Source organism: Miniopterus natalensis, chromosome 17 (genome assembly GCF_054644295.1).
Source record: "Miniopterus natalensis isolate mMinNat1 chromosome 17, mMinNat1.hap1, whole genome shotgun sequence".
Taxonomy (NCBI): domain Eukaryota; kingdom Metazoa; phylum Chordata; class Mammalia; order Chiroptera; family Miniopteridae; genus Miniopterus; species Miniopterus natalensis.
The window spans coordinates 27,862,432-27,883,978 of record NC_142097.1 but is presented as its reverse complement, the minus strand read 5'-3'; the positions used below and the strand labels follow the sequence as shown (position 1 = coordinate 27,883,978).

Sequence of the window (21,547 nt, the reverse complement as noted above, 5' to 3'; positions counted from 1 at the left end):
TCCACAGTCAGTGGATAACCACTGCCCTTGAAGGCCAAGCAGGCCACCTCACACAGCCCAGCCTCTGGATTAGGAGGCAGCAAAGCGCAAATCTCTGCCAGTTTAATGGTCTCATTGTGCAACAAAGCATTGAAGGTGTGTGTGTGTGTGTGTGTGTGTGTGTGTGTGTGTGTGGTGGCGGCGGGTGTGTGTGTGTCTGTTTCACAACAGGCATTCTCCTATTCTCACAATGACCCACAGTCCTATTTGGTTTGTAACTTGGTTTTCTCCCCTTTCACCATTATTTTCAGACTGGGCAGTGGCCTCTTGGAAAATCTAGTTTGCAAATGAACAGGACGATTTACAAGCAAAAAAAAAATCCAGTTCAATTGTCACATGTGCTATCTCCTCTGTCTCCCAGCAGCTCTGATAGATGCTGTGACAGAGACTTCCAACAGCCCCTTCTTCCTTAACAATACACCCGCAGATGTTTCTCTGGCCATATGGAATAGAGACCACATTTTCAAGCTTCCCCAGCAGGTGATCTGGCCCAAAGGTTAAGTTCTGGCGGATGAGATTATATATATATATGTGTGTGTGTGTGTATATGCATATATATGTATATATGTATATATATGTATATATATTTTTATTCATTTCAGAGAAAGAGAGGGAGAGGGAGAGGGAGAGGGAGAGGGAGAGGGAGAGGGAGAGGGAGAGGGAGAGGGAGAGGGAGAGGGAGAGGGAGAGGGAGAGGGAGAGGGAGAGGGAGAGGGAGAGGGAGAGGGAGAGGGAGAGGGAGAGCAACATCAATGAGAAATATTGATCGGCTGGCTCCTGCATGCCCCCTACTGGGGATCGAGCCCTGACAGGTTTGGAATTGAACTGGCGACCTGCTGGTACCTGAGATGAAGCTCAATTAACTGACCTACACTGGTCAGGCTGGCCAATGGGATTTAAAGACAGGTAGTGGGTGTAACTTCTGAGAAGAGTCCTCAAAGGGAAGGTTCATCTCTTCTTTTTTCTGGCCAGCATGAATGCAGCTTGTGACATGAAAAGAATGGCAGCTATCTCGGACTACCTGGTGAGCTTGGACACCACAGAGCAGCAAGACAGAAGGGGGCTGGAGTCTGACGGCAGGATGCACCATGCAAGCTACAGACTGGCTGTCTCCCAGAAAAAGTAGCTCCATCTCCTTTAAGCAAAAGGGAAATTGGTTTTCTCTGCTATGCACTGTGGCCAAAAAAGGAGGTTCTATGGAAAGTAGGGTGATCTGACCATAAATTCCTACCTGGGCAGGTCATGGTGTGTAGTTGTGCACCAAGCGTATAACTTCTTTAGTAACAGGTTTATCTTTGCCTTAAATAAGCCTGTCCATTGTTTCTGTGCATCTAGGTTAACACAACCTTTGAAATAAAAATAACCACCCCCAAGGGGGCACATAATCTTATTAACCCAATCCCTACCTTGCTTTCTCCCACCTCCATGTAATCCTCCTTAGCGTCCCTCCTGAATTTCAAATGCATAAAAGAAACTGCAAACTGTTGTTCTCTGAAGCATTTATGAAGTCTGTTGAGATCTTGCTTCCAGGTGTATTCTCTTTTTTTGTCTCAAATAAATCTTTATAAAAATTCTCTACATCTTGGACGTTCTTATGTCGATGACACTAAGCAAATCCTAAAAAAACAAAGGTAGGAATTATGAACTCTTTATTCTGTAGATAAGGAAACCGAAGTTCAAAGATGCCAAGTGGACTACCCAGGCAGCAAACAGCTGAGCCCAAAGTGGAGAACCCAGGATGACTGCCACATACTCCCACAGGAATCGGGGAGAAAGGAGTAGTGTGGGCATTCCTGTGCTCTAGGTTTTGGGTTTACCTCCTATCTGGTCACTAGAGATTGTCTAATCTCAATTTGATTTTTTCCACAATTGTTTACTCATTGAACCCAAGAAACTGGGGCTGGGGTAGGGCGGGGTGGAGGTGGAAACAGGTGGCTCCTTCAAAGGACTTAAGAGTTCTAGAAACTCCTATCAAAGCAATTTGCTCATAAACTTCAGAACCTCCTATCATTGCAAAAAGTTCAAGCTCAGACAGAACTGATTCTGCTTCCTCCAACACACCACAGAGGCCCTGGGCAAAAAAGGGGGCCACTTCTTTTTCTTTTCTTAAACAGTGTGGCAAATATCCCATGTAAACCTGAAAAGGACAATAAAGAGATTTGGTTTTAGGACAAGTCATTTGTTTGTTTAAATGTGTTGAAGTTGGAGCATAGCCAGCAGTCCCAGTTGCTCTCAACTCAAAGAACTGAAGTAAATACATATTTAGTAAGGCCTCAGCTACTAGGATGGTTATTGTGAACACAAGGCCCCAGGTGGAACTGAAGCTGTGTGAACCAGCCAGGTGGGAGCTGTGAGGGGACTGGTGACAAAGCACAGCCTCACCTAAAGTTACCTTGCGGAGTTGGCACAGGCGAACTCAGACCCAGATCTGCTGCCAGATCTGATTTCATAAAAAGTTGCTCGACTTGTCGTTTTTGGCATCTGGTGTGTTCACTCTCAGTGCCTTACAGTGAATGATCAAATAAATGAATTAATAATGATGCACATAACAACCCAATTAAAAAATTAGCAAAGGACTTGAATAGATATTGTTTCCAAAGAAGATATGCAAATGGCCATCAAGCACATGAAATGCAAACTAAAACCACAATGAGATGCTATTACACACCCACTTGGAAGGCTATAATTAAAAAAAGAAAAATAGCAGGTGTTGGCCAACATGCGGAGAAACTGGAATCCTTGCGCACTGTTGCAGGGAATGAAAAATGGGGCGGTCACTGTGGAAAACAGTTTGGTGGTGGTTTTCCCAAAAGTCAAACACAGAGTTACCATACGGCCCAGCAATTCCACTCCTAGGTATATGCCCGAAAGGACTGAAAACAGGCGTTCGAACAAAGACTTGTACACAAAGTGCATAGCAGTGCTGTTCACAATCACCAAAAGAAACAACCCAAATGTCAGCAATGGATGATGGGTAAACAAAAGGTGGGACACCCCCCCACCGGCTGGTGTGGCTCAGCAGTTGAGCATCGACCTAGGATCCAGGAGATCGTGGTCCGATTCCCAGTCAGGGCACACGCCCCAGTTGTGGGCTCGATCCCCAGTCGGGGGCGTGCAGGAGGCAGCCGATCAATGACTCTCTCATCATTGATGTTTCCATCTCTCTCTCCCTCTCGCTTCCTCTCTCTGAAATCAATTTTTTAAAAAAAGAAAGAGGAAGGAAGGAAGGAAGGAAGGAAGGAAGGAAGGAAGGAAGGAAGGAAGGAAGGAAGGAAGGAAGGAAGGAAGGAAGGAAAAGAAAAAAAATATCCTCAGGTGAGGGTTAATAAAAAAGGGACTATTTCTTTCTATGGATGAAGAGTAAGAGGTTCATTTTCTTAAGGGTCCACCTCGGGTGGGTGGCAATCCTGGACCCTTTCTGTGTGTACTGCTCTTTACCCTGCAGCCCGCCCACAGCCCCCTGGGGCCCCGCAGCGGAGCCCTCCAGGCGCCACAGGCTTGGCCCCCGCCACGTCTCTGCCCTCAAGCACACGCTGTTTATTGTTTACTCGTGGACCTGATTCATCTTCTTCGCTGCTGCTGATCTTACCGTCCTGTTCTCGTGGTTCCTGCACACCTCGCCTGGAACAAAAGGTAACGGCCCTGCATCCTCACTGCACAGCCCCTGTTTACACGAACCTGGAAAGCCTGGTGTCCCAGCATCAGCCCTGCCCAGGCCAGCCTGGCCTTCAAGCAGGAGCTGGACAGAAAATATGGGCTTGCTGGTTCAGGGAACTCCGGTGAAAGAGTTGTGACATTCTGGGACTTTCCAGGACTGACAACTAAAGTCCAGGCCTGAGGCCTCTCTGGGCACCAAGGATCATAAAGGATCAGGCCGAGGCCACAGGCAGAGCTGGGCCCTGAGTAGCCATGGGAAGCAGGGGCGATTAGGTTACCTGAGCAAACACTTTGGGAGAAGCTGTTTGTTTTGTCTCCCGTCAGATTACCTGCTGGGTAGAGGTGCTTAGGACCTGGGCCAGAGGCTTGCAGGTAGATTCTGCCCCAGGCTGGAGGCTGGAGTGAGAATTTCCCCAGATCCTGAACAAAGCCTCTTAATCCTTTTAGAGGTCACCAGGCAAGGAGGGTGAGTAAATGTGAGGGACTTGTGGGTCTGCAGAAACATGCCACACGCTGAGACCAATCACTGCTCCGTGGGCAAGGTGCCACGCCAGCCACCAGCAGAAAGGCTTTAGAAACAAAACTGAAGCAGTAGCTTGCTTTTGTTCCGGGTCTTGAACTGATCTCTGCCCCTACCCCAAGGGCATCTGATGCCAGGCTGGCCCCTAGCCCTAAGAAAAACATACATCGGCAAAGCTAAAAAACAAGAAACTGCCTAGGTTTAAAAATCTCATTTTTTTTTTAAATTTTATTTTATTTATTGATTTTAGAGAGAGAGAGGACAGGGGAGAGAGAGAGAAAAAAACAACGATTTGTTGTTCCATTCCTTTACGCATTCATTAGTTGCTTCTTGTATGTTCCTTAACTAGAGATCGAACCTGCAACCTTGGCGTATCGGGATGACACTCTAACCAACTAAGCTACCTGGCCCAGGTCTACAAATTCATTTTATATATGAGACACAAAGGATTAGTATTCAGCCTGTATTTTAGAAAAACAAACAAACCCACAAATCAATATGGACATGTAATCTAACACAACAAATGGGCAGAGAATATGAATAGAGTATTCACAAAAGACATTTCAAAAGATGCCCAATCTCACTGGCAATCAGGGAAATGTAAGTTCAAACCACAATGAGATACCCTTCACCCCAACCAGAGTGGCAAACACTTTAATATTCAGCAATACTAAGCGTTTGCAAGGATGTGGGGAAACGGCAATTCTTGGTTGCTACTCGTGGTCACAATAATGGGGTTTAAAAATTTTTTTCCATATGAAAATTTTTTGTTGTTGTTAATCCCCACCCAAGGATATTTTTTCCATTGATTTTTAGAGAGAATGGAAGGGAGGGAGGGGGAGAGAGAGAAACATTGATGTGAGAGAGACACACTGATTGGTTGCCTCCTGCATTCCAGGTACATTCCCTCGACTGGGGATCCGAGACCCTTCAGTGCGCGGGCCGACGCTCTAACCACTGACCCATGCTAGCCAGGGCTGCATATGAAATTTTAAAGAAGCAAAATATGAGAGGCTTGATGATCTAAGAAAGGGTATGTAAAACCTTCAAAAGATGTAGTAACTTCCTGGCATGGACAGATGAGACCCACAGCACCTGTTGTGTGAAGGGCCAGGGCAAGACTAACATGTATGCAATGAGGTTCATGTGCTATACTCACAGGCAAGCCTCCGTCCTCAGTCAACACACTGACTCTTGTGTGAGACACAGTTCAAGCTAAATGTGCCAATGCCATCTCCTAGCTCAAGGCAGATGAGAGGCAGGTTTCCTCTTCCATCTCCCTTGCAAAACAAAACAAAAGAATTGCAACTGAAGTCTTTTAGAAAAAAACAACTTCAAAATAGATCATGGACTTACATGTAAAACATAAAACCAGAAAACATTTAGAAAAAATGTGGAGAAAATCTTCAGGATTTAGGGCTAGGCAAAAAGTTTTTAGACTTGCCACAGCACAATCCATATAACTGATTAACTGGACCTCATCAAAATTAAAAGTTTTTGTTCTGTGAAAGATCATGTTAAGAGGAAAAGACAAGCTAAAGAATGTCAGAAAATACTTGCAAACCACAAATCTGATAAAGGACCAGTATCTAGAATATATAAAGAACTCTGAAAACTCAACAGTGATAAAACAAACAATCCAACCAGAAAATAGACAAAAGACATGAAGAGATATTTCACCAAAGAGGATGAATAGATGGCAAGAAAGCACATGAAAGGATATTCAACCTCACTAACCATTAGGAAAATGCATATTAAAACTACAGTACAATATCACTATACACCCATCACAATGTCAAAAATCAAAAACAGCGTCCAGCCAGCGTGGCTCAGTGGTTGAGTGTCAACCCACGAACCAGGAGGTCATGGTTCAATTCCTGGTCAGGGCACATGCCCAGGATGTGGGCTGGAGGCAGCCGATCAATGATTCTCTCTCATCATTGATGTTTCTCTCTCTCTTCCTCTCCCTGAAATCAATAAAAACATGTAAAAATTAATTAAATTAATTAATTAATAATTAATAAAAATAGTGACAATACCAAATACTGGCAAGGACGCTGATCACTTATACATTGTTAGTGAGAAAGTAAAATGGTATAGTCATTCTGAAAAACAGGCAGATTCTTTCAAAACTAAACATGCAACTACCAGATGAGCCAGCAATTGCACTTCTAGGCAATTATCCCAAAGAAATGAAGAATTATGTTTCCGGAGAAATGAAGATATGTTCACACAAAAACCTGTACAACCAATGCTTATAGCAGCCCATTGGAAAGAACTGTACACAATCTAAATGTTCTTCCGTGAGCAAATGGTTAAACCAACTACACACCCATATCAAGGGATATTGTCTGCAATAAAAAGAAAGGAACTATTGATGAACAAAACAACATGGATGAATCTCCAGAGAATTATGCTGAGTGGAAAAAAAATCCCAAAAGGTTGCATTCATATAAATGGAGAACAGATAACAGACTGCTGGAGGTTAAGGAAGGAGTGGAGGTGGAAGAGAAGTACTGTGGCGAAAAAAGGAAACCTTGGAGGATCCTCGTGGTGATAGAATTGTTCTGTATCTTGACTGTATCAGTGTCAGTATCCTGACTGTAACTCTGGACTACAGTTTTGCAAGATGTTACTATTAGAGGAAGATGGACAAAGGGTCCATGGGACCTGTTTCTATTATTTCTTACAACTGCATGTAAATGTTCATAGCTTGCCCGAGCCCGTTTGGCTCAGTGGTTAGAGTATTGGACTGCGGACTGAAGGGTCCCAGGTTCGATTCTGGCCAAGTGCACATACCTCGGTTGCAGGCTCGATCCCCGGCCTTTCGGGAGGCAACTAATTGCTGTGTCTCTCTCACCGCGATGTGACTCTCTCTCTTTCCCTTCCACTCTCTCTGAAAAGCAATGGAAAAAAATATCCTCCGGAGAAGATTGAAAAATAAATGAATGAGTGAATGTCCCTATCTCAAAATAAAAAGTTCTTAGATTATATAATATTGGGGACTACAAGGTGTAACTGGGCTGCCCAGTTCAGTGGGCATGGAAACCACACTGTCCCACCACTCTCTGCTGGGATGGCCCCTTGACACATTTGTAAGAACTGTTCTGGGGCGCTCACTTCTCAGCTTGCCCTTTCGCTGCCATACCCAAGAGGTGAAATATTGGGCAGAAGAGACCATGTCCTTGTCTCCATGGTTATCAAGGAAAGCTAAACTGTTTAATGTATAACACACACTTTCATGAATTTTTGTCAAGGTCAATGCTCCTTCCAAAAGCATCCCTTGGTTTTTGAGCAAAAGAATCCAGACACAAGAGTATATACTCTAAAATTCAAGAATAGGCAAAATTAACCTGTGGAGATTAGAAATCAGAACACTGGTAGCCTCTGGTTGGGGAAGGGAATTGACTGGAAAGGGGCACAAGAGAAATTTCTAGAGCTGTGTTATCTATCTATAGGTAGCCACTAGTCACATGTGGCTCTGGAACACTTGAAATGTGGCTAGTCTGAATTGAGGTGGTCTGTAAGGGTTAAATATGCACCAGATTTGGGAGATTTTATGGGAAAAGTGTAAAATAGCTCACTAGCAATTTTTAAAAGATTGATTACATGTTGAAATGATATTTTGGCTAAACTAAGTTAAAGAAAATATATCATTAAAATTAGTGTCGCCTAGTTCTTACTACTTTTTAAATATGGCTGCTAGAAATCTTTAAATTCCATATGCACTCACATTATATTTCTGTTGAACGGCACTGTTTTAGAGTGTTGGACAAGTTCTGTATCTTGGGATATTGAGTAATGGGTGTATATATTTGTTAAAATTCATCAAATTGTACGTTTAAGATTTGTACATTTTACTGTATGTAATTATACCACAAAGCACCATGTTCTTTCCACCACCCAACATATACTCCCTGAAGGAGTCTACAGCCTGCCAAGGACACAAACTACAAAGAACTCCCAAGGTACTCTACATTGGTGGAAGAATTCATTTTTAGCACCTTGGATAAAATCACTGGTGCATGTGTTTGTGGGTATGTAGAGAAAGTACACATAAAATTATTGAGTCCAGTAGACTCAAAAAGACAGAAGACATTTCCAAAAGCCTGAAATACTTGGGGTTAGGAGGCATTCATGTTGCAGGTTTTCCCTTGGGCCACTTTTATGGGGCCCCCAGGGAAAGCGCACAAGAGTAAGGGGTGGAGGCTGATTCAGGACACTGACCCCTTGATGGGATAATTAAGGTACATACACGGTCTGGATCTTAGCTTTCTAGGGTCATAACCCAAGATGTCTTCTGTTCAGAGAGAATCACAGAGTAATACTTCATATAAGTATGAAGGCTGCATACTTCAACCACAGCCCTCTTGGATTCAGGTTCAGAGCCCAGCTTCCTTAGGAATCACAGGACATCTCAGAAATGTAGAGTGCTTCTTGTCTAAGTGGCCTATTTTACAAAGAAACCAAGGTGCAGAGAAGTTGAGTGACTTGCCTAGGCCATAGTGAGTCAGAAGAGGTAAGGCTCGGCCTTGCTGTCATCTGACTCCCACGCTGAGAAACACATGAGCACCAAAACATGCTTTGTCAGGCAGAAACACAACTTGTTTCTTTCTGAAGAGAGGGCACCTGGCAGGACTGCTGGTTCCTGTCACTTATCAGATATTCCCCTAGCAAGGCCCACGCAAGATATGAAAGGAAGCCCTGGCTGGGTAGCTCAGTTGGTTAGGGCGTCGTCCTGGTATGCCAAGGTTGTGCGGGTTTGATCCCTGGCCAGGGCAAGTACAAGAGACAACCAATGAATGCATAAGTGGAACAACAGATTGATGTTCCTCTCTCTCCCCTCTTGTCTCTCTCTCAAATCAATAAATAAAAATTTTAAAACGTGAGAGATGAAATGACAGCCTGTACTTTTTGGTTTGTACAATTAGAAAAAGAAAGAAGGAAAAAAAAGGAACAAGAGCAGTCTTTCATCCCAACACTCAGCATAAGCAGTTGCTCCCGCCCAACCTGTGTCCCTCCTCCTCTCCAGATAAGGTTATTAAACTGTGGGCCTTGGAGTCATCGCAGGCATGTGCAAAGCCACTGTTTCCCAAGCACGACCTGTACAATAGCCCATCACTGCAATGAGTTGAAGATCTCCTTGGCACCAGACTGTGGGTTAAGAATTTTTTCATGGGACCTCATTAAACCCTCACAACATGACACGTGAGAAAAGGCAAGTTCAACTTGAGTGCCAAAGCTACCAGCTAGAAAGTGGTTCATTTGAACCCTGATCTGTGTGACTCTAAGGCTTCTGTCTTTTGATTGAATAATTAAAACAATGTTGAGGAGGTTAGGAGGGCTTCATACCCAGATTCAAAGAATCCAAGCACAAGCACGATTTCATATAAGCCTATAGGCTTCATGCTTGAAACTACAATACAGTCCTGTGGGGGGAGGGTTCAGGCCTCTTTAGGAAGCATCCCCTAAGCCCATTTCCACAAATCAAATTCTCTCCTGCTTTGATTGACATCACCCATGGAGCAGCACCCTTTCTGCCTTGAGTCAGTGGGTCTATGGTCTTCCCTGTAGATCTCTCTCAGGCAAAGAACTCAATGAAAACTAGTTTGTACCCCACACTGCATCCTCTACAGTAGTTTGCACACCTACCTCATGTGAGGCAGAAAAGGGTAACTAAAACCAATGTGTACCTTTCACTGACTACAATGTTCAAGTTTATAGTTTATTTTCTATTATTACGTTTACAGTGTAGGAACCTACGTGTATAACAACGCATAGGGGTATCATTACCGCATCACTTGTTAATCGTCTTTGGGGAATTAGGAGAAGAGCCTGCTTTCCGTAACTATTATGGTTTCCATCCAAAACACTTCCTGGCTTAATACAATCCCCTCACATAGGGCTAGCATTTTATAGTTTCCGATACTGGTCCCATCTGATGATAGCCATCCCCCTGGAAGGAGGTCCATGAAGGCCACTTACCCTTCTGCCCCAACCATCAGCATCAAGTCACTGGAGCCCCAGCTCTGAGCACCACACCCAAATCTGAGAGGCTGAAGTCACTGTTCTTTCTGTTTTTCCCAGCTCTAAGTGTTCCCATCACCCTAGCCCAGCCATTTTCAACCTTTTCCATCTCATGGCACACATAAACTAATTACTAAAATTCTGCAGCACACCAAAAAATATTTTTGCCAATCTGACAAAAAATAAGTATAATTTTGATTCATTTACACTGGACAGCTATTACTGTGTTGGTGGTGTCACTTTTTTATTTGACAATCTAAGGGAAAAGAGGTCAGTGCCCCTGACTAAGCAGTCAGGTATTGCATGTTTTAAAAATCCTTGAGGCACACTGGTTGAAAAGCACTGTCCTAGATGGATGCAACTATATCACAGGTAGCCCCAGGCCAGCTTCAGAGATCTGGAGGAAGCCTGTTCCTCTCCATTTCATCAAGGAATCAGTGTTGGATTGCTCCCTCCAAGGCTCTCTGAAGCCCCAGACTAGGGGTTTCCTTGGGGAGGAGGGTGTGGTGGCAAGGGGAAGGAGTTGGTGGTTCAGGACATCTGGAGAGCAACATACAGCTTCTTATTTCCTTCTGGGGAAAAAGGCTCTGGACAGCCTTGACTTTGATGGAGAGAGGAGTGTCCAGCAGATGCAAGGCAGAGACCACCATCTTGGCAATGGCCTAGAGAGAGAGCCAGGTGCAAGAAAGAGGCCACTGAGAGGAGGTCCTCTCCTACTTTCAAATCGGTTAGAATTCCTATCCAGGCACCATTTGAAGGTTCCCAGGGACCAGCCCTGACCCCAAGGAAAGGCTGAGAAGAGCAAGCCTTTGTCAGTCCAGCAAGTAGGTAGCATTAGTGACAAACTCACCACACTCAGAGGTTAGGTAATATGCCAAAGGTCGTGCAGCAAATAGGTGGAATGCCAGGGCCCTAACCCAAGCAAGAGCAGTTGTGCTCTATCCTAACAGACCAAATTGGGACTCTAATAAGTAACAAGTCTAGGGTGTTAAGCAGCAGACAATCAGGCTGCATGAAAGCAGATTAGAGAGAGCAAAGGACAGAAGTCCAGGAGCTCTACACACCAGGACTAGGAACACTGAGTCATGTTACCTTGGTTTATGTTTTCCCCCACTACACTGTAAGTGTCTGGAGGACTGGGCCTGATGGCTTCCATAGCCACAGCACCCACCGGGTGTTTGACATAACATGTTTTCAGGAATGCCTGTTGAATGCTTGAGACTCTTGAGGGTTTCTGAAGAGTATAGAAGGAGTGGAAGGGATGGGGAGGAATTAGGCCAAATGATTTGGAAATCTTCTCTCTCTGAACAAATAGGTTTTCTCTGTGGCCTGGTGCCCCTATGCTGAAACTGCAGGCTGGTAGCAGGAGGGTGACCTCTTTTGTTTACTCACCAAAAAAGTCAAAGGTCAGAAATGTTGCCCGGTGTCCAGAGGTGGTCTGATTTAGCATCACGAAACACGTACACTTTAGGGGGTAACTTTCCTTAGAGCCCTCACAGTATAGGAGGGCTCCTGGGTGGGGACTGGAGGCTAAGGGGTAACACAAATGGTTGAGCTTGCCTAGGGAGACACTAGGAAGTAGTAAGGGACAGAGCTGAGAGAGAACCCAGCTCTCTTCACCAGAATCCCATCTACTGACCAGGCTTGAGCCACTGGGTTTCCCAGAAAATTAGGCATAGGCATCTCAAAGCAAGTTCAAAACTGTGATCTTGGAATTCTAGCTAAAAGAGGAGTCTGTACCTTCCTCCAACTCCCGCCATCCAATTTTTCTTTTTTTAACCAAACAGTTCTCTCCGATAAGACACCTCTTTGGGCCTCTCCTCCCTTTTCCATGCCCAGGCCCACACTCTGAGATCTCGTGTTCAAAACTGTGTCCTGACCCCAGACTGTGTCTGACTCAGCTGAGTGGCAGGGCAGACTCCGTGGTGCCCGGGCCTCCAGGGCGCTGAAGATAATTTCCACCACTAATAACATCCGTGGGAGCCCAGCCCTGCTTACCCAACACACTTTCACATTTGCAATCTGACAAGAAGGCAGCAGCACTTATTACGCTGCTCTAGAGGCGGCAAAGCATCTTCCACCTGCCAGCCTCCACCCTACCCTTTGCACTGAGGCCAGAACAGGCCCTGTAACAAGGAGCAGGATCAAAAGCAGTGTTTGTCAGCAGCTAGTGAGGAGAGGGAATAGTGCTGAGTTTAGTGGCCTGGGGTGGGTAAGACCCCAAGACCGGGCTGAAAATCCCCAAGTTTAATCCCTGAAGGGGGTCCAGCTCAGAGGCAGTGCCCTGGGGACAGGGGACAGAGCCCGGGCCTTGCCCCTGCCCTTCCCCCTCAGGCTAGACTGCTACAGGCCCGCACTCCTGGCCCTCTGCGTGCCCATGAATGGAAGAATCTAGGGTCCTGGACCAGGACCCGGAGTCAGTGCAGGGTCACTGCCAGCCACCACCGAGCTCCAATCTGCGCCTGCTAGGCCAGCATTTCCTGTTGCCTATGTGCTGGTGCGGGGTAACTGCCTCCCCCCAAAACCCCCGGCCCCGAGGGCCATCCAGAGGTGCCGCAGCTGCGGGCCTCCCAGCCTGGGTGGACTGGTCCCCCAGCCAAGCTCTGCGGGACCCTCCGGGGGGCTGGCCCGCCCGCTGTCTCCCCGGGTCCCCGTACCTGAGGGGACGGGCGCCCTGCAACCTCGCTTCCTGCCAGCCCCGCGAGAGCACGGTGCGGGTCCCTAGCACCCGCCTCCCGAGGCGCAGCATCCCGACGCAGCCGGCCATGGCTCGTTCCGCGAGCGGCCGGGCCGCAGGAAACTTTTAAAGAGCAGCGAGGCGGGGCCGGCGCTGGGCGGCGGGAGGCGGGAGGCGGGAGGCGGGGAGCGGGGAGCGGGGAGCGGGGAGCGGGAAGGTCCCTCTGCCTATCGCGCGGCGCCCTCGGCCGGCGGGGCGGGGCGGGGCGGGGCGGGGCGGGGCGGGGCGGGGCGGGCGAGGCGGCCGCGGGGGAAGCGGCTCCGCGCCCGCCGCCTTCCTCGGCCTCCCGCGGCTCTGCCCCTCGCGCCCCCCAAGAATCGCCCCGATTTCCTTCTGGATCCGAGGGCCCCGGGCTGCAAACCAAGACAGGTTCGTTCCCCTCCCAGCCGCCAGGGAGCTGGGTTTTGGGGCGCCTGATCTGGTTGACTTCGTAGAGGGGAGCTAGTGGTGCCTGAAGGCGGGACGTGTGGCGAGGCACCCCGCGTGCATCCCTGGAGACCGGCCTAGCGCGCGGGTTACATGCTGTTCCGTCCCCCCGTCCCGGTCCGCCCCCCGCCCCCCTTGTTCCCAAGGCCTGCCAGCTGGGCCAGAGGGCCCATGGGGGCGGGGGGGGGGGTTGGGGGGGGTTGCAAGGGCGTGCCCGCCGGAAGGAAAGGTGCCTCGGGTGAGCGAGCTCCAGCTGGGCCACTCCTTAGCTTCAGAAGGGAGGCCAATTAGTAACCCCATCTCCGTAGGGCAGCCTCCCATCCCTCCCCCTGGGCCTAGGCCTTCATCTTCTCACCCCCCACCCTGCGGTGAGGTGGCCTCGAGGCACTGCAGCCTGTGTCTGACCATCCCTCTTCTGCCCCCCCCCCCCCAGCACAGGTCCTGCCAGCTGCCCCAGGTGTCAGTGGAAAGCAATCTCACTCTATCTCCAGATCTTCTGTATGGTCCCCTGAGGCCCAGGTGTGGCTGCAGGACTGAGAGGAGCCTGCCCATCTCTGGTCCTGGCTGGGAAAGGTGGCCCTGGGCACCAGAGTGGCACGTGGGCCAGGTCCACCCTCTCTGCCTGGAGCCTTGACCCTTCCTCCAGAGGAGGAGAGGGAGAGCAATGGGGGGAAAGGCCCTGGCAGGGTGACCTCCCTTCTCACTCATGACGCTGAGGCAGTGATGAAAGCTGCTCTACCAGTTTTCAGTGATTGTTAGCTTCTTTCACCATCCCCTCCCTCCTGTGTCTACACTCTAGACAGAAGGGACAGCTAAGGGTGGAGTCTGGCCTGAGAAGACCTTTGCCCTTGTCAGGGAACTTTGGCTCAACTGAGAAGGAGACTGTGCGCTGCTCCCCTTCGTGATCCTGAGGGGACCTCAGATCCATCCCCCTGAAACCCTGGCTCCTGGGAAGGGTCTCCACACTTCAAATGGTGTGGGATGGAACAGGAAGGAAGACTGAGGAGCAGAGAGATTATGAGGAGCTGGGCTTGCAAGGGCACACCTTCCTGTTCATCAGTGAGACTAACTTACTGACTCTGATGGCCCAGCCCAGGCATGTGGGGCAAGGATGAGCACCCCAATCTAGAGAATCAACCTGCCTGGCAGGCTTTGCCACTAGCTTGCTGGGTGACCCTGGGTAAGTCGTTGCCCCTCTCTGGGCCTGTGAAGTGAGGAGTGGATACCAACCTTGCAGGCCCTTCCACTTACCTTGCTAGTTTGAGGGTCAGTCTTGGAGACAGAGAAGGATGAGTTCATCCTTGAACTGTGCTCCAGCCTTGGCTCTCGACGTACTGGGTTTTCCTGGCTTTCCAGACACAAAAGCCATGGAATGAATCACAGCCGGCAGTTTTAGAATACCTCCTGCAAGTCACACTCTTCAAGAACAGGCATGCTTTGGAATATGGATCTGTTTTAATGGGTGAAGAGACAGACTCAGAGAGGTTCGGCTGCTTGCCCAAGGCCAAGGTGGGCACAGTGAGCGCAGGCCAAGGCTCTCCCCATACTGGCTTTGTGACTGGGTAAGTTGCGGAGCCTCGCCAGCCTTCTTTGCCATCTTTAAGATGGGGATGGTAATATCAGCCTCATGCAGAGGGTTGGGGTAAGGACTGAGGACCATGGTACAGAACTGCTGCTCTACCAGTTTTCAGTGATTGTTCGTTTCTTTCACCATCCTCTCCTTCCTCCTGTGTCTACACTCTGAGACCGTCCTCTGCATTAGGTGTTGCAAATGGAACACCCCTTAGTCCCTCCCCTTTATCAATATCCTTACCATCTGTGTTTCAAAAACGGCTTCAACTGTAAAAACCATCTATTGATTTTTTTTTTAAATCCTCACCCAAGGATATTTTTTCCATTGCTTTTCAGAGAGAGAGAGAGAGAGAGAGAGAGAGAGAGACATTGATGTGAGAGAGACACATCGATTGGTTGCTTCCCGCATGTGCCCGGACCAGGGCCAGGGATTGAGCCTGCAACCAAGGTATGTGCCCTTGGCCGAATCAAACCCAGGACCCTTCAGTCCGAAGGCCGACGTTCTAACCTTTGAGCCAAACAGGGTATTGATTTTTTAAATTCTTATTATCAACCTATGAAAAGAGTTTGGAAGACTTAATTGTAGTTAGGAAACAATGTAAATACTACGAACTTGGAAGTGACACCTGGCTGCGGTTAAGAGGTAAAGGGTAGGAGATGGGGAGTGGAGGCAAATATCCTTACCTTATAAATCAAGGTGTCAAGAGATCCTGTCTACCAATGATGGAACATGAAATAAAGAGTATGTTATTCAAAGTTACAAAGGCAACCAGTATATATACAAAATAACAGTAAAACTATTTAGGAGGACTTGGGGAGGAGAGCTGAGAGTGCAAATCCTTACCTATCAAACAAAACCAAGAAATGGCTGACTAAATATATTGTTTGGAAGTAAATAACAGAAGAAGATAAAACAGAAATGGCTAACATAGCTCAAAATAGTTCCCTTGGAACTTGAATAGACATTTCTCCAAAGAATATATACAAATGGCCAATAAGCACGTGACAGGATGCTCAACATCACTAGTCATTAGGGGAATGCAAAGCCAAACGACAGTGAGATGTCACCTCACACTCATGGGGATGGCTATTCAAAAGAACAGAAAACAGCAAATGTTGGTGAAGATGTGGAGAAATTGGAACGGTTGTGCACTGTTGGTAGAAATGCAAACTGGTGCGGATGCTGCGGGAAACAGTATGGCAGTTTCCCAAAAAATTGAAAACAATGTACCATATGACGCAGCAATTCCACTTCTGGGTGTGAGCCCCAAAGAACTGAAAGTAGGGACTCAAGCAGACGTTTGTATACCAATATTCATAGCAGTATTATTAAAAACAGCCAAAAGACAAACAACCCAGATGTTCTTCAATGAATGGATAAATAAAAAATGGTATACAGGGTGCCACACAAGTAGGTTTACAGTTGTGAGTACACAAAACACCAGAGTTTATTCTTGCATTTATTATTTATTAATTATTGTATTATTTTCCATATGAACAATGGTAAACCTACTTTTGCCCCACCCTTATACCTACAATAGAATATTATTCAGCCTTATAAAGGAAGAAAACTCTGACACATGCTACAACAGCGACGAACCTTGAAAGCATTATGCTAAAGTGAAATAAGACAGATACAGCCCAGCTGGCAAGGCTCAGCAGTTGAGCATTCACCTAGGATCCAGGAGATCTAGGTTCGATTCCTGGTTAGGGCACATGCCCGGGTTGCAGGTTTGATTCCCAGTAGGCGCGCTGCAAGAGGCAGCCGATCAATGACTCTCTCATCATTGATGTTTCTGTCTCTCTCCCTTCCCTTCCTCTCTTTGAAATCAATAAAAAAATATATTTTTAAAAAAAGATACAAAAGGACAAATATTGTATGATTTTACTTATATGAGGAACCTAGAGGAGTCACGTTCCTAGAGACAGGAAGTAGAATGGTGGCTGCTGGGGGGTTGGGGGAGGGGAAATGGGGAAGATGAAAAAGTTCCGGAAATGGATGGTTGCACAATACAGCGACTGTACTTAATGCTATTGACCTGTACATCTAAAGTGTTTAAAACGGCAAATTTTAGTCTGGCCGGTGTGGCTCAGCGGTTGAACATTGGCCTAGGATCCAGGAGATCACTGTTTGATTCTCGGTCAGAGCACATGCCTGGGTTTCAGGCACAATCCCCAGTAGGGGGTGTGCAAGAGGCAGATAGTCAATGACTCTCATCATTGATGTTTCTGTCTCTCTCTCCCTCTCCCTTCCTCTCTCTGAAATCAATAAAGACATATTTTAAAAAAATAAAATGGTAAATTTTATTCATGTCTATTTTACCACAGTAACAGAAAATGATTGTCTTTGGAGCAGGGAACTGAGAGGAGGCATGAAGCAGAGAACTACTGCTTTTTGTTAAAAGCCTTTTTCTTGTTTTCTTTTCCTAAGACAGTGTACATGCTTTATCTTAATTTTTTTAGTTAACAGGGACTAGTTAACGTGAGGTTTTCCCTCTAGAGCAATGAGTACAAAGGGCTTACACAGGCCCGCAATCAGCCTCGGAGTTGGATCTGGGAAGAATCAAGCTCTGCTTCTTTTTCTCTCAATGACCCTGAGCAAATGTCTTCTCTCTGATGTAATTTTTCATGGCTCCCTGTAATTGACTGTTCCCAAGTAGTATATGAAAACTGTCCCTTTTAAAGAATTCTTCACTGTGTGTCTGAGAAGGGAGTGGTGTAATAAGAAATACAGCAGTCATGAAGGAGAGCTAGGAGGAAAAGGAGAGACTGCTGGCAGCCACATAAAAAGGAGAGGAGAGGAATATGAGGAAGGGAGTTTTAATTTTGAAAGAAGAGATGACAGTGACTTGGAATATAATGTTTATACTTTGCCAACTAGATCCAACATCAAGCAAAACAAAACAGCAACCAATACCACACACAAAAAAAGGCTAATAAAAATTGTTCTAAAAAACGAATGTTTCTGATTTTCAAACGGAGAGTGAAAATAAGGAGCTTGTTCTGAACTGCTGTGTAGAGTAAAATTATTTTGATCACGACTAATAATTGATGGCAGGACACAGGCAGATGTGGTCTTAAATAATCAGTATTTTCTTGCTGACAGCTCCAAATCGAAAAACTAAGTAAGCTGCAATCCCAGCAGTTGCCAGAAGTTGTGAAAGCCTTGCTTTCATAGAGTGTAGGACAAAAATCTTTGGATGATGGCATTTTTAACTCAAGTCAAAGTCAAGAACTAAAGTTAACTGTAAAGTCTTGGATAAAGACCCAGTGTCTTGATAAATTAAACCAAATCTAATTTATCGTCCTTTCCTCATTCATGGTCTAACAGACATTCACTGAGTGCTGACTTAATACCAGGCACAATGCTGGGTGCTCAGTCTGGAGATATGAATGAGACAGGGCACCTGTCCTCAGGGAGCTCACTGTCTAGTAGAGGACACCAACCCTGAGACTGTGCTGTTGGGGAGGGGACGGGGGGACAGGTATCTACCACAGGCATGTCACAGAAGGTCTCTTAGAGGTCTGAGCCAAGTCCTGATAAATGAGTAGTGTATTAGTTTCCTATCACTGCTGAAATAAATTACACAAATGTAGTGGCTTAAACAGCAGAAGTTAATTCTCCTACAGTTCTAGAGATCAGAAGTCTGAAGTGAGCCTTATGGGACTAAAATCAAAGCACTGCAGGGCTGGTTCCTTCTAGAGGCTTCAGGACAGAATCGTTCTTTGTCTCTTCCAGTTCCAGGTAGTCCTTGGCTTGTGACCACAGACTCATCTCTGCCTCTGTGGTCACAATGCCTCATCTTCTATGTCCAATCTCCCTCTGACTTTCTTGTAAGGACATATGTGATTGCATTTAGGGTCTACCTGGATAATCCTGGGCCATCTCTCCATCTCAAGATCCTTAAATTAATTACATTCTAATTCATTCAGCCACTCCCCTTTTGATGGATTTGATTTTAAATGCAATCTTAATGATATATTAAGGACTCATATACATTTCTGTCTGTTTCCAGACTGTTTATGTTGTTCCACTGATACCTGCCTATGACAATGCTAGGCTGTTTTGAGTTTTATTATAAGGCCTAATATCTGGTTGGCCAGGACCCTTGTGACATTTTTTTTTTTAATTTCATGAAGTGTTCTTGGCAATTCTTGTACATTAATCCTTCCATAAGAATTAGATTTCCCCCTCTTATGTGAATTTTAAGATCATTTTTACCTAGTTCTAAAAACAAAACGGAGCATTTGAGATCGTGCTTCCCAGCATTTTTCATCAGTTTTAGCTCAAATAAACTCATTTAAAAAAAGTACGAAACAACCCGGCCAGTGTCACGCAGTGGCTGAGAGTCGACCTATGAACCCGTAGGTCACCGTTGGATTCCCCCATCAGGGCACATGCCCGGGCTGCGGGCTCAATCCCCAGTGGGGGCGCATGCAGGAGGCAGCTGATCAATGGCTCTCATCATTGAAGTTTCTATCTCTCTCTCCCTCTCCCTTCCTCTCTCTGAAATCAATAAAAAACAGGACAAAATAAAAATATTGTTAAGATTTCTAATTGTAGAGGCTTTAAATTTGAAGTTTATTTGGAGATGGGCTGATTTACAGGAAAATGGGGTATCGCTCTACACTTGGAAGTATTTAAAGCAAATCCACACATTTGCTTTAAATAAATAAGTAAACTATGTAAACAGAGATTATTTGCGTTAAAAAGTACTTTGAGGACTCCAATCTTCAAGGGCTATCTGAGTCTGTCTTTATTTCCATCCACCTCTGGCTGTGATGACAAACCATGAATGGGGCCCAGCTGCCCTCTGAAAGGTTGGCTCATGCTGCGTAGTGCTATTTGGCCCCTTCTCAAATGTCTCTCTGTGGGTCCTTAACACATGTTCCCACTTTATTATCCCCATTCTACAGAGGGAGAAACAAATTCAGAGAGATGGAGTGACTTGCCAGGATCACACCACACTAGAGCTAACAGTCACAATGCTGGCCTGATCCCCAGGGGTTTTCCGGGAAGCAGCTGCCTCTTTTTTTTTTTTTTTTAATCCTCACTCGAGGCTATTCCCCCCCTCCCTATTGCTTTTCAGAGAAGGTGCAAGGGAGAGAGAAACACATCCATTGGTTGCCTCCTGCAGGAGCCCTGACCTGAGCCAGGGATCAAGCCTGCAACCGAGCTACGTGCCCTTGGCTGGAATCAAACCCGGGACCCTTCAGTCCGCAGGCCGGCACTCTAACCACTGAGTCAAACCAGCTAGGGCAGAACAGCTGCCTCTTATCCTGATCCTGATCTTTGGCTTCTCAAGGGCTATTTGGCAGCTCCCCCAAACAGCCTCAACATCCAGGCACAAGGTGGCACTTGGTTTGGAGGCTGCAGCACAAGACCAGTCTATCATTCCCAAAGAAAAAGCTGCCAGTAGACAATAGGCTTCACTTTCTCATGAACATGCAAGTTTATAGCCTTAGGGACATAGAAAATCTTCCTTAATGTGAACAGCTGCTGTTAATTCCTCACTTTGCTGCCGTGCTCCTCTGGACTGTGTCTCTTCTTGTTTGAACCTGAGCATTCTTCAAAGCCCAACTAAAATGCCGCCTCCTTCATGGAGCCTTTTCTCCTTTCTTTCTAGGCTCCTCCTTCCTGCGATGGTGGGTATGATCCACCTTCCTGGGAATGCATTTACTTACTTGCTGTGACTTATAAATGAGTCCTGATAAGTGAGTAGTGTATTAGTTAAATAGTTAAATAGATGACCGTTCTGAGCCTCAATTACTTCCTTTGTAAAACTGAAATAATATCTGCCACATACAGCTGCTGTGAGTTAAGAGAAATAATATATGTAAATCACAGTCCTAGGACACAGAATATACTTACATATGTTAGTCTGACATTATCACATACCTCCTCACAGCCTTGAAATTTACATACAGATTTTATCTGTTAGGGCCCTTATTCTTTTTACCTTATATAATAGTTATTTGTGTTGACTGCAGGCTCCTGGGGTGGGATGGGGTAGGGAAAATAGGGTGTAGTAAAAGAAACAGGATTTGGAATCAAAAGATTTGGGTCTGCCCCTCAACCAGTTATGTGATTGAGGGCAAGGTATTTCTCCTCCCTGAGTTTCTTTGTAAAAGGAAGATACACAATAAAATGTCCCATAGTCTTTTCATGTATATCATCAAAATAAGATAATGGATTGCCCAGCACTAATGTCTTACTAACCAACTGCCCTTGTCTATTTCCCAAAGCTCAGCATAGTGCCTCACTGGGGGTGGGAGGGGTGTGCACAAGGATTTGTTAACTAAGTAGGCCATGGCACTGACTTCATTTGGTCTTCACGTTTCCCCTCTAAGATAAGTTTTAATATCCCCATTTCAAAGATTAGAAAACTGAGATTTGGAGTGGGTAAAGTACTTCATTCATTCAACAGACACTTGAATGAGCAACTGCAATGCATCAGACACTCAGATACTGGGGATACAAAGACAAAACCCCTGTCACTCACAGTCCAGAGTGGAGGGCAGGCACATAAAGATAGGCATAACACAAGGCAGGTTATGAATTATAGTTA

The 21,547-nt window shown here is 46.2% G+C and overlaps 1 protein-coding gene across 1 annotated transcript in view; it reads right to left on the bottom strand.

The window, feature by feature from the left end:
* The window catches only part of ACSF2 (acyl-CoA synthetase family member 2), a 29,474-nt gene extending 16,433 nt beyond the window's left edge, over positions 1–13,041 (bottom strand). Inside the window, exon 1 of the mRNA XM_016203401.2 lies at positions 12,901–13,041. Within this exon, the coding sequence (XP_016058887.2) occupies positions 12,901–13,010 (110 nt within the window). The 5' untranslated portion in view covers positions 13,011–13,041. The remainder of the gene's footprint in view (positions 1–12,900) is intronic.
* Positions 13,042–21,547: the final 8,506 nt, after the last annotated feature.